The 13730-nt window shown below is 35.5% G+C and overlaps 1 protein-coding gene across 1 annotated transcript in view; it reads right to left on the bottom strand.

The window, feature by feature from the left end:
* Nucleotides 1–7869: 7869 nt before the first annotated feature.
* The window catches only part of LOC137657013 (kinetochore protein Spc25-like), a 58333-nt gene continuing 52472 nt past the window's right edge, over nt 7870–13730 (bottom strand). Inside the window, exon 6 of the mRNA XM_068391364.1 lies at nt 7870–8862. Within this exon, the coding sequence (XP_068247465.1) occupies nt 8674–8862 (189 nt within the window). The 3' untranslated portion in view covers nt 7870–8673. The remainder of the gene's footprint in view (nt 8863–13730) is intronic.

Here is a 13730-nt window from a genome sequence, read left to right as displayed (position 1 = left end):
TATTTTCTAAATTTCCAATATTATTGCTCATAGTGGAGGTATGTGGGCCTTGATGTGAATCACCATCAAGAACATTTTACATCTATTCTTCTTTTGATGGACTAAAGTCGTCAAATAAGCTCTCCATTCTTTTCTGTATTGTACAGTCTTCCTGAATTTCCATGCAACAGAATTAATATGAATTTATGGACATTTCCACAAGTCTGTCTGACAATTTATATTTACCAATTTTCTGACTAAATTTTCCTTGGTATATTCTTCACAAATGAGTTCTAAGACCTTCCCCCCAATTTCTGGATGTTACATCTCTTCACCAATTTGTCATTCATGTCATAACTCATTACTCCAGCACTTTAGCAAAATTCCTTCAAAATTTCTGTTAGTGGTCATATTTCTATTTGTAGTGCAGTGCAGGGTCTTATGTACCCATCCAAAGTTTTAGCTCTTTATACAGACATTTATTTACTAGTAGTTTGGTAATCTCTCCACTGCATCCATGCTGTTGCCACACTTTCTTATGGCTCTTTCAGTCCCTGTTACAGTCTAGTGTCTTTCAATGGTAGCAAAAAATCCTTTATCTTTTTAAAGATCTACTCTTTTATTAAAACTCTATTCTTAATTCTTCTATTTTCCAAACTTAATCATGATATACATTTAGGGTATCTACTATCTTTTTTGTGATACACCATTAGTCACATTTGGCTTACAATAGTTTATCCCTACACTTGCTAATTGTAATATTTCCTTTGCTTACTTTCCATTCACTTTTAGCTTACACCTATTAAACATTTCCCTCAATTCTTTCTAAGATTCTGCTGTTGACTTTAGATCGCTTGCACTCCTTTGGAGCTTACTTCACTACTATAAGCAGTAAAGCGACCAATGCAGATCCTTAATGAATTGACACTTTTCTCAAACCCCGAGTCTTATGACAACCCCGTGCTGGCTTAGTCTAGAGGTAGTGTAGTGATATAGTCGAGTAACACCAGTACATACTTAGTTGTCCTTCTAGTACCCACTGTCCATTTAATTAGTTATTTCAGTATTCTATTGAATGCCTTGTTGAGATCTACAAAAATGTATTACCATCCCTTGATCTTTGACAATAGTAAGTACAGAAGCTATGTCACTACCCAAACCTAGAGAACAATGGTTTGATTTTGGGGTGACCTCCTAGAAGAGCTGCTTACCGTATCTAAAGCGTCTCTTCTACCCTTATCAAGAGGAAGTACCCACTGAATAGTAACATTGCATTAGTTAACCCCTTGAGCAAAGAATTATGCCAACATTTTCCTTTTAAAGTGCCTCCTCTTTCAACAGCTTTAAAAAATATTGGTTTCACTGTCCCAGTAATACATACATACATATACCAAGGCACTTCCCCCAATTTTAGGGGGTAGCCTACATCAAACAAATGAAACAAAAAAGGGGAAATCTCCTCTCTATGTTCCTCCCAGCCTGACAAGGGACTCAACCGAGTTCGGCTGGTACTGCTAGGGTGGCACAGCCCACCCTCCCACATTATCCACCACAGATTAAGCTTCATAATGCTGAATCCCAGTAATGGTTTTCATTATAGTGAATTTTTCTTTCTCCACTTTTATCCTTTACATAACCTGGTCTTTTAACAACTTTTCGAAGATACTTAGTCATCCCGAATACTTCCTCTTTTTCCACTGCTGTGTAGAGATTCTGATTAAGCTTCTTGCATTTTGGCCTCCTGTTTCCTCTGTATACAATGTACCTCTATGCTCCTTTTCGCCTATCCTTTGCCATAGTGAACACCTCTCTCAATCTACCCTTCGTACATCCTGATTCTACCAAAATGTTTTTCTTTCTCTAACTATTCACTGAAGCATTAATGGTCAGCATTAAAGAAGCTTATATTTATAATCATCAATATGAAAACTAGTAAAAAGAAAGGAATGCTTGAAGAACAAACAAGAATGGTTTAGGTTTTGGGGGACGCTATTCAGTGCTCTTAGACAATAGAAACTAATGAATTAGACAAATAAAAAGAACCATGTGAAAAGGAACAGATTATCCCATAAAACTGTATCAATCTAATGGGTATTACAAACTAATGAAAATAATATAACAGCATTAGGTCTAGAGTAGTTTAGATAAACGTTAATGTCCATAAGATCCAGCGTTGTGGGTTTTACTGTTTACTAATGTTGGAAGGGATCTATATAGAGGTGCAGAAAAGGAATAGATTTATGAATTTGGTTCATGAGGCCACACACACGGGCCAGGAAGGCTATTCAATTTACCTGCAGATTGTAGAAACCCAATGGTTGCAGGATGAAATAAAAGTTACGGGGTTGGCCAGGAAGATGGTAGAAAGGGAGTAAAAACAAAACTTCTGTACTCTATTAGAGTTGAAAGTCTAGAAAGTTAGTGAAGCTTGTTGCCAGGACACTGCAAAAACCTTTAATTAATACATCATTGCACTACTAGAGGTGTACTTCAACTACAGTACTAGACATTCCCAGTGTAATTATGTACAGTACATATGAGCCAACAGTTGATAATAAAATCCGAGGAAAACACTAGAAAAGATTAAAGGGAAGGGTGGAATGGACAGACTTGAAAATATATGTAATTAAATCAAACATGATAACTCAAAAAGAAGCAAAAGGAAAACTTACTGCCATAATAGTGGCATTTAGGTGGCTTTAGATGAGGTCTAGAAGTGAACACATTAAATGCAACATGTGATGTCAGGAGTTAAAAATATAAATGAAAAAATTTTTGATGGCTGAAATGTACAGGATAAGCAAATGAAGAAAAGTAAGATGAGCTCTATTTTCCATAGCAACGACAGATCTTAAAAATCGACAAATATTTTTGTTGGGGTGGCGGATGCACGAGAATATGAAGGCAAAATAATACTGTAGTCAAAACATGAAACTGAAAACAATTCCTAAACTAAGAAAATCTTATTAGTAAAAAACGAAATAGTGTACATATGGCCAATACTACTCTACATAGCCAACATGAGCATAGATAATGGATAGTCCAAAGTGGTGTTATCATCAAATGCAGATTCAAAGTTGCTGTTCACTGTGATCATATCAAAGATGATAGGTTGCAAACAGATGTGGTGCACAGATTGGTAAATAAGCTGAGGTCTAAAAACTGTAAAGGAATTGTTATGTGATGTGAAAGGATGAGATATAATTAATTATTAAAGTAGTACATATGGAAGTAACAGGAAAATGACCGGTAAAAATACCTTACAATAGATTTAAGAGAATTATACTGTACCAGAAATAAAGTAAAAGAGCACTTCATAATGAGTAAATACTCATGTATTGCAAAATTAAATTCACGCCCACAAAGGGCTACAAAAACATGGACAAAATCTCAAGATGAAGATCACAACCAAAGTAAACTTTATGATGACTGTATGATGAGGGCTTGGGAGGAACCTGTTAGGGGAAGAAGACCAAGAGGGAGGCAGAGAATTAGATGGCGAGGCAAGGTGAAGGACGATATGGAGAAGAGGATGCCTTTGATAGAAGGTAAACATTGCTTCTGGTTTTCAGGCAATCTACTATTATTTTTAGATCCATCCATCCATATACCAAGGCACTTCCCCCAATTTTGGGGGGTAGCCGACACCAACAATGAAACAAAACAAAAAGGGGACCTCTACTCTCTATGTTCCTTCAGCCTAATCAGGGACTCAACCGAGTTCCTGTAAAAGGTACCTATCTGTAATGGTTTTAAGGCATTGCATTTATTTCACCAATTCATCATTGACCATTAAGTAAGAGGCATTTGATAATTCTGTTTTCCAAAATAACTATTTTGTATGTTTGCAGGGAAATGATTAAGTGACGAGCTTCTCTTCGGAAATTCCTCCCTTTCCTCTAATGGTGCTTGTACCAGCCCTTTGGTGAGAGATTACCTGAACATGTCCCTGCCCCAAAGACCCAAACTCACCGTTATCCCTATAATATACATATATATACACTAAGGTGACCATTAGTGCAATTAGCTAATCTTTTGATCCTAAAGTATTCTACTTATTTTCAGGATAATGCAGTTTAAATACGTATTTGCCCTTTATATATCAATCTTCTTATGAAAATGTCATTCATTGACTATTTTGTTTAGAAAAAGCATTGTAATACTATTAAAAAAAAATTTTCAACATTTAAAAATTCTGTCATGTAAAAAATGTTGCATACATCCTGAAGTGTTAGTATTGTACAGTATTATCATAAGCTAAGCTACACCCCTACTTGAGACCCAGCAAAGGAGGTAACAGTACAGAAAAAAAAATATATAATAAATCATAGAAGAGAAAAAAACAAAACAAAACTTTAACTTACAACTTAGTAACATATATAAACTAAGAAACAAAAACTATGTCAACCAGCACAATGGTAAAGGATTTGAACCAAATTTGAACTTCTAAAGTTCCACTGCTGCTATTTGATAGAGAAAATCATTGCTCGATTTGGTTACAGCCAGAATACAACTATAATAATGTGTAGCATTGAGCCTAATGAAAGAAAATTAAACTTAGAATTACAATACTATGTAGCGAGTGATATAGCAAGATATGAATGCAAAGGAATGAGAGATTTATGAAACCTTTACAGGAAAATGGCAAAACAGAAACAAAGATTTTTTTTTCAAAATATGAGTCTCCACAAATCTTGAGATTTTCTCAATTTACAATGGTACCTTAGAGATTGATCATGGTGTATTTCGTTCCAAAGCAGTGTTCCAACCCTGAATCAATTTTCCCCATAAGAATGTATGGAAATAGCATTTATTGGTTTCCACCAAAGAATGCTCCAGTTATGGACCAATTTTACCCAAAGTTCACAAAATTAGATTAAAGTTGAGTACATGCGAGCATACCAAAAATAATCTTATAATCGATAGAATAAATGAACATTGCACTTCACATTCTTAGTTGAAGGAGAGAGGATGGCCGAGTGGAAGATAGTGAGGAGGGGAGGTGTTGAGTGTTGCATAGAAGTGGAGTTCTATTTCAGGAAAACGTTGGGTTATGGTGGCCTATTAGAAACTTCATTGTCTGACGATTGCCAGACTGGGGTTTGAGTCCTGCTCAAGCTTGAGTTTCTTATAGTGTGCAATCTCACCATATTTGTGAACTAAGGATGGGGGGTTTGGGGATACTTATAGGTCTACCTGCTGAGTTATCAGCAGCCACCGTCTGGTACTCCCTGGTCATAGTTTGGGTGTTGATCATATGGTCAGTCTCCAATGCATTGTCCCTGTCCCCTGCCAATCATGAGCAGGATTTATTTTAATTGTTTGCTTTTTTTTTCTGACACTGTTATTCACTAAAGGACCTTTATAGAAAAAATGATCAGGAGAGGATTATTGCTACTTCCATTTTTAAATTTTATAAAATGACTAGACATATGATTACATAAATCTCCTGCTTGTCCAGATATTTTTCTACAAAATTGTGTAACATTATTTCTTTCATCACTGAACTAGGTTCAGGAACACCTCCCTCCTTATCAGGAAGACATGTCCTCTTTTGCCACGATGCATGGGTAAACACTCACGAAAAAAACAAAAAAAATCAAATTAATGAAAAAGTCAATGGAATGATGTTTTTTGGACCTGAAATTGGCAAGAGCTAGGCATAAATTGGCTTGGTTTCCTTTGTCTCAGTCCAAACAGGTTCTTTAAAGTTGTTCAACCTCCAAAATTTCATTTGATTTCTGGGGGGAAGAAATGCTAGAAAATTTTATTGTTACCAAAATGTTTGAGTTCAGGGGTGTTTGACCTTCAAATTTCTGGGGGAAGAAATGCTAGAAAATTTTGTTGTCCCCAAAATTTTTGAGTTCTAGGGTGTTTGACCTTCAATGTATTACTGTACCAACTTGTGTAATTGGAGAAGAGAGAGAATGCCTAAAATTTTAAATGACTGCCATATATTTAAATGAGAATTTGTCAGTGAAAATATCTAGATGGGGAGCAATGTACCCGACTTAATTACAGTCATGGTCTGAGTTTTGTTACAGTTTAACATCATTCTTCATCCTTTTCACAAATTACTAATTTTTTCTATATATATGTTATAGGCAATTCAGCAACCACAGGTCTATAGTTAGGAGACTGAATCAATAAAAAAGAGTGGCATCACCTGCATAGGCAACAAGTTCATTTTCAAGGCCAACCTACATAAAACAACAACAAATGCAGCTAATTCTAGTCCACTGCAGGACAAAGACCTTAGACATGTCCTTAGTCATCTCTGGTGTTTGACAATTTTTATCACCATGCTGGCCACTGAAGATTGGTGATGGTGGAAGACTTTAGTCTGATCACTCACAACAAACCAACTTAATATGGGCGAGTCTGACTGGTACAGCTCTGCTGATCATGGCGATAAACACACTCTTTCACCGCATTAAGGTATCCCCACTCAAAAAGGTTGTGTATATAAAGGAAGAGTAGAAGACCAAGAATCATTACCATGTACCGTATTACATCCCTCTGGTCACTATGGTGCTCAACCACTCTTCTTTGTGATCTAGTGAAAAAAAAAAAAATGATGTAAAGAAATGACTTCAATTCTCATTTGAAAACAAGGACATCATCCATCCATCCATCCATATACCAAGGCACTTCCCCCAATTTTGGGGGGTAGCCGACATCAACAAGAAACAAAACAAAAAAGGGGACCTCTACTCTCTACGTTCCTCCAGCCTAACCAGGGACTCAGCCGAGTTCAGCTGGTACTGCTAGGGTGCCACAGCCCAACCTCCCACATTTTCCACCACAGATGAAGCTTCATACTGCTGAGTCCCCTACTGCTGCTACCTCTGCGGTCATTTAAGGCATCGGAGGAAGCAGCAGGGCCTACCGGAACTACGTCACAATCGCTCGCCATTCATTCCTATTTCTAGCACGGTCTCTTGCCTCTCACATCTATCCTCCTATCACCCAGAGCTTTCTTCACTCCATCCATCCACCCATCAAGTAAAAAAATGAAGACCAATCATATGAACTTCATCACCACAAGGAAATATCTTCTTCACAACCCTGGAAATCCCAAGTAGAGCTATTTCCATAGGTTCTTATTCCCTGTCCTTGAAGTCATGAATATATGAATGAGATATCACTGTACAAGTATTTGCACAAACCCAAAACCTATTGCAATTAGTCAACAAAATTTTGAAGTTTCTCTTCCTCCATTAAGTGATTTGGGGAGGGGTTCTTCTATGATCCAAAGCAGCAAGAATTAAAAAGACTTAGACTCTTGAGATGAGGCAAGAAAATAATTCAAATAGAAACAGTCAGCCTATTTGCAGAACCTGCACTATCTATGGGTCTATCAATCTAGAAAAGCAGGCCCTTGAGGAAGTATACCCTCCTGGTACTGATACCAAACAGAACACCAAAACTTTCTATTTATGCTGAGGTTGACATGAAAGATACATGTCACTGGAGGTTTCCTTTTTCCTGTGAGCTGAGAAAGCTTTAAAAAAATCAAGGCTAATTCAGCTTTCTTTGGGTAAGACCCAAAAAAGCTGTGATACCTACTAAGAAAATAGGATGACCTTAGTATTTAACGCAGTAAGAAGAGTATAGAGTGTACTTGCTAAGACTAGATTTCAAGGAGATAGATGAGGCTTATCAAAAATTATGAGCAAACACTGTCGATCCAAAGGTTTGGATAGGTGGGCTTCAATATTTCAAATCATGGCGAGGTATACTGAAAAAAAAATGAACACAAAATATCAGTAAATTATAAAACAATCTGTCAAAATTCTATAATACCTACATTGGAGCAACAGTAATACTACCAAGAGCTATAGAAATATAAATAAGCACTGATAAGTAGGAAAAAAAAAATACATAAAAGACAATTTAAAGATGTGTTAATCACACAAAGTCAAAAGATGGTCAGCTAGGTTAGAAGAGACTGAAGGAAAAATAAGATAAAAACACTTTGAAATCAAATTGAAATAGATTTACAGAAACGTTTAACTTTGAGATATGAAATGATGAGCGCAGATCTGGCAGTAATTCTAGTCTTCTGGGAGCTTTTCAAGCATTATAGATACTGCCAGCATCTATAACTAACAATGTGGTTAAGCATGAAGAACTACACGGGACCATATACAGCACTGGGAAAGACACACTGTGGACAAACTTTCTTTAGAGGGAATCTCATCTTATGAATATACCTTCTCCAGTAACTGACAATATAATGCTCTCTCAAAGAAAACTGTTGAGGTATAAATAAAATTCTAATTTCCTAAAAACAATAAAAATTTTACAAGCATACATCACTTACAAGACATACTGTGGTGAATTAAGTTGAAAGAATTTGTAAACTTATAGTCACAAGAATTTTATCAATCATATTTATACTTTTATCAGAAAGACAGATTTAGAAGAGATTTGAAAATCAGTTTTCATCTTTAAATTCAATATTTAAAGGTTATATAAAAATACAATACTACTAAACTCTGAAACACACAAATGCTCAAAAGGCTCACAAAAGAAGCTGTATAATTTTGGTTATTAGAAATAGTTAATTCTTTTGATTCACGAACTGAAAAATTTTCCAAACACGTTTTGCATCTTCCTTTATCAGACCAAAATGAGCATTGAATTAATAGCACAACTGATTAAATGCAAAGATGAAACTGAGATTATATATCAATCTTCCATTTTCTGGAATAAATATCTGATGTGAACTATGCAGCCGGAAAAGTTGTTGGATTTGTTCAGCCTTTCTTCCAATTCTTTCAAATTCTCAAGCGGAGGTTCAGACTTCACGAAGCTGTATTTGTCATTTTCTAGTGTCAGCTCAAGCATATATTCTTGGCTGGGATCTAAGCGATTCACCTGAAATAAAGAAAAAAGAAAGCTTAAAACATAATTGGAGAAATCTAAGAACCATAATATACTGTTAGGATAAGATTAAGCTCATTCTGAGAAATACTTGGTTCAGGCCTAAAAATCTAATATTCCTGGGGGCCCCGAATAAAAAAAAAGAATTAGTAATTACAATACTAAGCAAGAAAATAACTAATCAAGGATAATGGATTATCTTAAGAATAAAAAATCAACGATTGATAACACTTGGAAGGCTAGACTATAAAATTAAACTTAAAAAGTTTTAAAACAAATACAGTACTGTATATCTATATACAGTCCAGTATACATATATATTTATAAGATTACTTTACATAAAACCTGTTTTAAAATACCCACACATATATATCATCATCATCATCACCCATTACTAGTCCAATACAGAACAAAGGCCTCAGACATGTCTTTCCACTTGCATCTGTTTATGGTCTTTTTATGCCAGTCCACACACACAAGCTTTCTAAACTTTGTCAATCCAATTGTCTCTAGAAAAAGTTCCACAAAGATGTATCAATCGCTCTCATATTTTGTGTAATTAAAAAATGAGGCTGCAGATTTAGATGGAACGTGAAGGAACTCATAATGGGATGAAAGGGTTTTAAAAAGAGAGAGAGAGAGAGAGAGAGAGAGAGAGAGAGAGAGAGAGAGAGAGAGAGAGAGAGAGAGAGAGAGAGAGAGAGAGAGAGAAAAATACTTAATTTGTCTAGACAAAACATCATTTGCCTGAACTGCAATCCAGGTGGGAAGCAAGGGTTTTGTGTCCCAAAGTGTTTTCATATGCTCACAGGATCCAGATCAACTGGGGCACAGTTTCAGTTCGGTACAAAGGGTCTAACTCAAAGGTTTGTTCATAATAGCGATGAATGTGGCATCACCCAGTTTAGTTCACAATCATACATAATGCTCAAATGAGATCATGCTAATTGGTGACCACAGAAATGAGTAAATGAAGAGAGAATAATTGAAAAATTAAGATTCTAATGTCTTTCCCAAAGGCAAAACTTGGCCTAATGTTAATTCCTGTCCTTAAGAACACAAATTCATCAAAATGTGAGCAATATTTCTTAAATAAAAGGGCAGTAAATAAAGAGGGACTCCTCACAATAGGTAACAGGGGGCCATGCTGCTACTCTAGTTCCTGAAGACATGCTCTGAGGTCATAACTAGATACTATAATACCTTGGTAAAACTTTCTGACTTCAAACAATGCAGTTGAAACAATTATAAAAATGAGAGGCTGTACAGAACCAGGTTGTCGTGAAACAAGATGTCCTTATTGCCAAGTATTTAAGAAGTCTTGCACTGTTCTAATATACCATTCTGCTACTGGATCCAAAATCCAAGTAAACCATAATTGGGCAGTTGCCAAGCCAGGATACAGGACTTGAAGCTGGAATAATGTCCCTGTCCAAATGTTGGATGACATGCTTTTTTTCAATCTTTCATTAAATTCCAATTCTAAAAACCCTGTATTAGATATCATAGTTCATAAATATTGAAATGATTCTACCTTATTAATCTTTTCTCCTTCCAATGATATTTCATCTTCCAATGCATATTCCATTATCATCACCTCTATCTTACTTCTATTTATCTTGAGTCAAACCTCGTGTGATATTTCATGCATTCTGGTAAGCAAGCATTACAAATCCTGAGGTGTTCTGCTAATAAGGACAGCGTCATCCGCATACTCTAGGTCAGATAATTTCCTATTACCAATCCCTACTCACCATCCCCAACTGTTCTATGCATTACAAAATTAATGAGGAGGTTAAACAACATAGGTGACAACACATTCCCTTAGAGTACTCCACTGTTCACTGGAAATTCATTAGCTTTAGACTTGCTATGCTCATGAACAGACGATCAAATTTACATATTTAACAGGAACTCCATAATGACATACGACTTTCCACAAAATTGGCCATTGCACACTATCAAAGGCTTTTTCATAGTACAAATATGCCATCAAATGTGGATTTCTATGTTTTACACATTGCTGTACCACATGTCTTAAAATGAAAAGTTGGTCAGTACAACTTCTACCTTTTCTAAATCCTGCTTGTTAAACCTCTCAGCTTTTCATCAATCTTTCTCTCTAGTCTCTTTAGAATAGACATTCTACATATAACTTCTACCTTTTCTAAATCCTGCTTGTTAACCTCTCAGCTTTTCATTAATCTTTCTCTCTAGTCTCTTTAGAATAGACATTCTACATATAACTTCTGCCTTTTCTAAATCCTGCTTGTTAACCTCTCAGCTTTTCATCAATCTTTCTCTCTAGTCTCTTTAGAATAGACATTCTACATATAACTTCTGCCTTTTCTAAATCCTGCTTGTTAACCTCTCAGCTTTTCATCAATCTTTCTCTCTAGTCTCTTTAGAATAGACATTCTACATATAACTTCTACCTTTTCTAAATCCTGCTTGTTAACCTCTCAGCTTTTCATCAATCTTTCTCTCTAGTCTCTTTAGAATAGACATTCTACATATAACTTCTACCTTTTCTAAATCCTGCTTGTTAACCTCTCAGCTTTTCATTAATCTTTCTCTCTAGTCTCTTTAGAATAGACATTCTACATATAACTTCTGCCTTTTCTAAATCCTGCTTGTTAACCTCTCAGCTTTTCATCAATCTTTCTCTCTAGTCTCTTTAGAATAGACATTCTACATATAACTTCTACCTTTTCTAAATCCTGCTTGTTAACCTCTCAGCTTTTCATTAATCTTTCTCTCTAGTCTCTTTAGAATAGACATTCTACATATAACTTCTACCTTTTCTAAATCCTGCTTGTTAACCTCTCAGCTTTTCATCAATCTTTCTCTCTAGTCTCTTTAGAATAGACATTCTACATATAACTTCTACCTTTTCTAAATCCTGCTTGTTAACCTCTCAGCTTTTCATTAATCTTTCTCTCTAGTCTCTTTAGAATAGACATTCTACATATAACTTCTACCTTTTCTAAATCCTGCTTGTTAACCTCTCAGCTTTTCATCAATCTTTCTCTCTAGTCTCTTTAGAATAAACATTCTACATATTTTCATGACAACTGACATAAGTGTGATGCCTCTGTAATTATTGCAATCAGTCAGGTCTCCTTTTTTTGCCATTTTCACCAACACTCCTAACTCCCATTCATCAGGTTTTGTTTCTTCATGCCACATCCTACAAAATAATCTTGTAAGTATTCAGTGTCACTTCATATTCGGCCAATACCATCTCAGCAGTTATTCTATCGTTTCCTGGGGCTTTCCATCTCTTGAGATTTTAATGATATCCTCGACTTCTAACACACTGAATTCATTCATGGGCACATCAAGGTCTTCATCAGCTTCAGGTATATCAATCAAATGATTCCCTTCATATCTCTTATTCATGACCTCACTAAAGTATTCTATCTAACACTGCCTTTCTTTTTCTTCTGTTATAACAGATCCATCTCCTTTTTTAAAGGGTATAAGACTCTTCTCCTTTGGCCTGCAGAGATTTCATTAATAATTCTATGAGAAATTCATTAAACCGGAGCCATTCCCTGAATTCATAGCTTTCTCAGCCTCATCTGTTTTCATGTCTAAATATTCTCTTGTCATTCCTGGTTTTTCTTTTGACCTCACTATCAATACTGGAATACTTAGCATGCTTTACCTTGTAATTTTCATTACTTCCTCAAAAACTTTCAACTATCAATTTCTGTCTTTGTCTCCTTTTTATAATATCCAAAGTATCATTTGATATCCAAGGTTTCCTCCTTATAACTGCAAGTCCTAAAACTTGACTACCAACTGACCGGTATACGTTCTTAATATCAAACCATTCTTTGTTAATTGTCTGCTCTTCGTCTTTTCAAGTCTCTAAGACTGCAAATTGATCCCTACAATCAATTGCAATGTTTTTCTGTGCTAATCTTCTACAAGCTTAGTTGTATCAAACCCAGGTATTCTATCTATATTTCTGTTGGGAGCTTTCAGTTTTAATTTTAGTGAGGCAATGAGGAGCTGGTGATCATTACCAATATCTGCACTTCCATAGAATATTACATTTCTCAGTCATTTTTCTCTATTTATTAATGGCTATGTGATCTATGTAATTTTTGTTATTGCCACATGGTGAAGTCCATGTAAATTTGTGGATGTCCTTATGCTGGAAAAGAGTACCTCCAATAACAAGATTATTTGTTGAACAAAACCTTATGAAATGTGCTCCCTTTTCATTTGCAACTTTGCAAAGACCCTCAACAACCATCACATTCTCTATAACTTGATTATTTTTTCCAACTTTAGCATTCAGGTCACCAATCACAATTTTCATATCTCTCTGGGATATCATCTATTAGACTCTGCAGTTCTTCATAGTATTTATCTTTTCTTTCTTCATGGGAATCATTTGTTGATGTATAGCAAACTCTAACACTTATATTGCCTTCTTGTGATTTAAACTTTGCATGTAACAATATACTATTATTGGCTCTCCACTCCATTCATGCGTTTTTTGCTCTAGGTGTCATCATCATTCCTACCCTTTCTCTTTCAACTGCATCTGTTATTCCTGAATATATATATATATATATATATATATATATATATATATATATATATGCCTTGGCCGAAGATTTCCTTACCAATCCCCTTACGTGTTTTAGTTAGGGCCAATATATCCAAACTATATTTTATACATTCATTCTCCACTTGCAATAACTTCCCAATCTGATTCATGGTTATAACATTCCAATTACCAACTTTCAATCTTGAATAACTAGATTCATCAAAGGATAGCTAGTTCCTTGTGATGCGCAGTGACTATCTAACTAAGGCAAGTGACCCCTGCCAGTCCATACTAA

This window comes from Palaemon carinicauda, chromosome 18 (assembly GCF_036898095.1).
Source record: "Palaemon carinicauda isolate YSFRI2023 chromosome 18, ASM3689809v2, whole genome shotgun sequence".
Classification (NCBI taxonomy): Eukaryota; Metazoa; Arthropoda; class Malacostraca; order Decapoda; family Palaemonidae; genus Palaemon; species Palaemon carinicauda.
The sequence above is the reverse complement of the archived record's forward strand: the minus strand, read 5'-3'. Positions and strand labels throughout refer to the sequence as shown.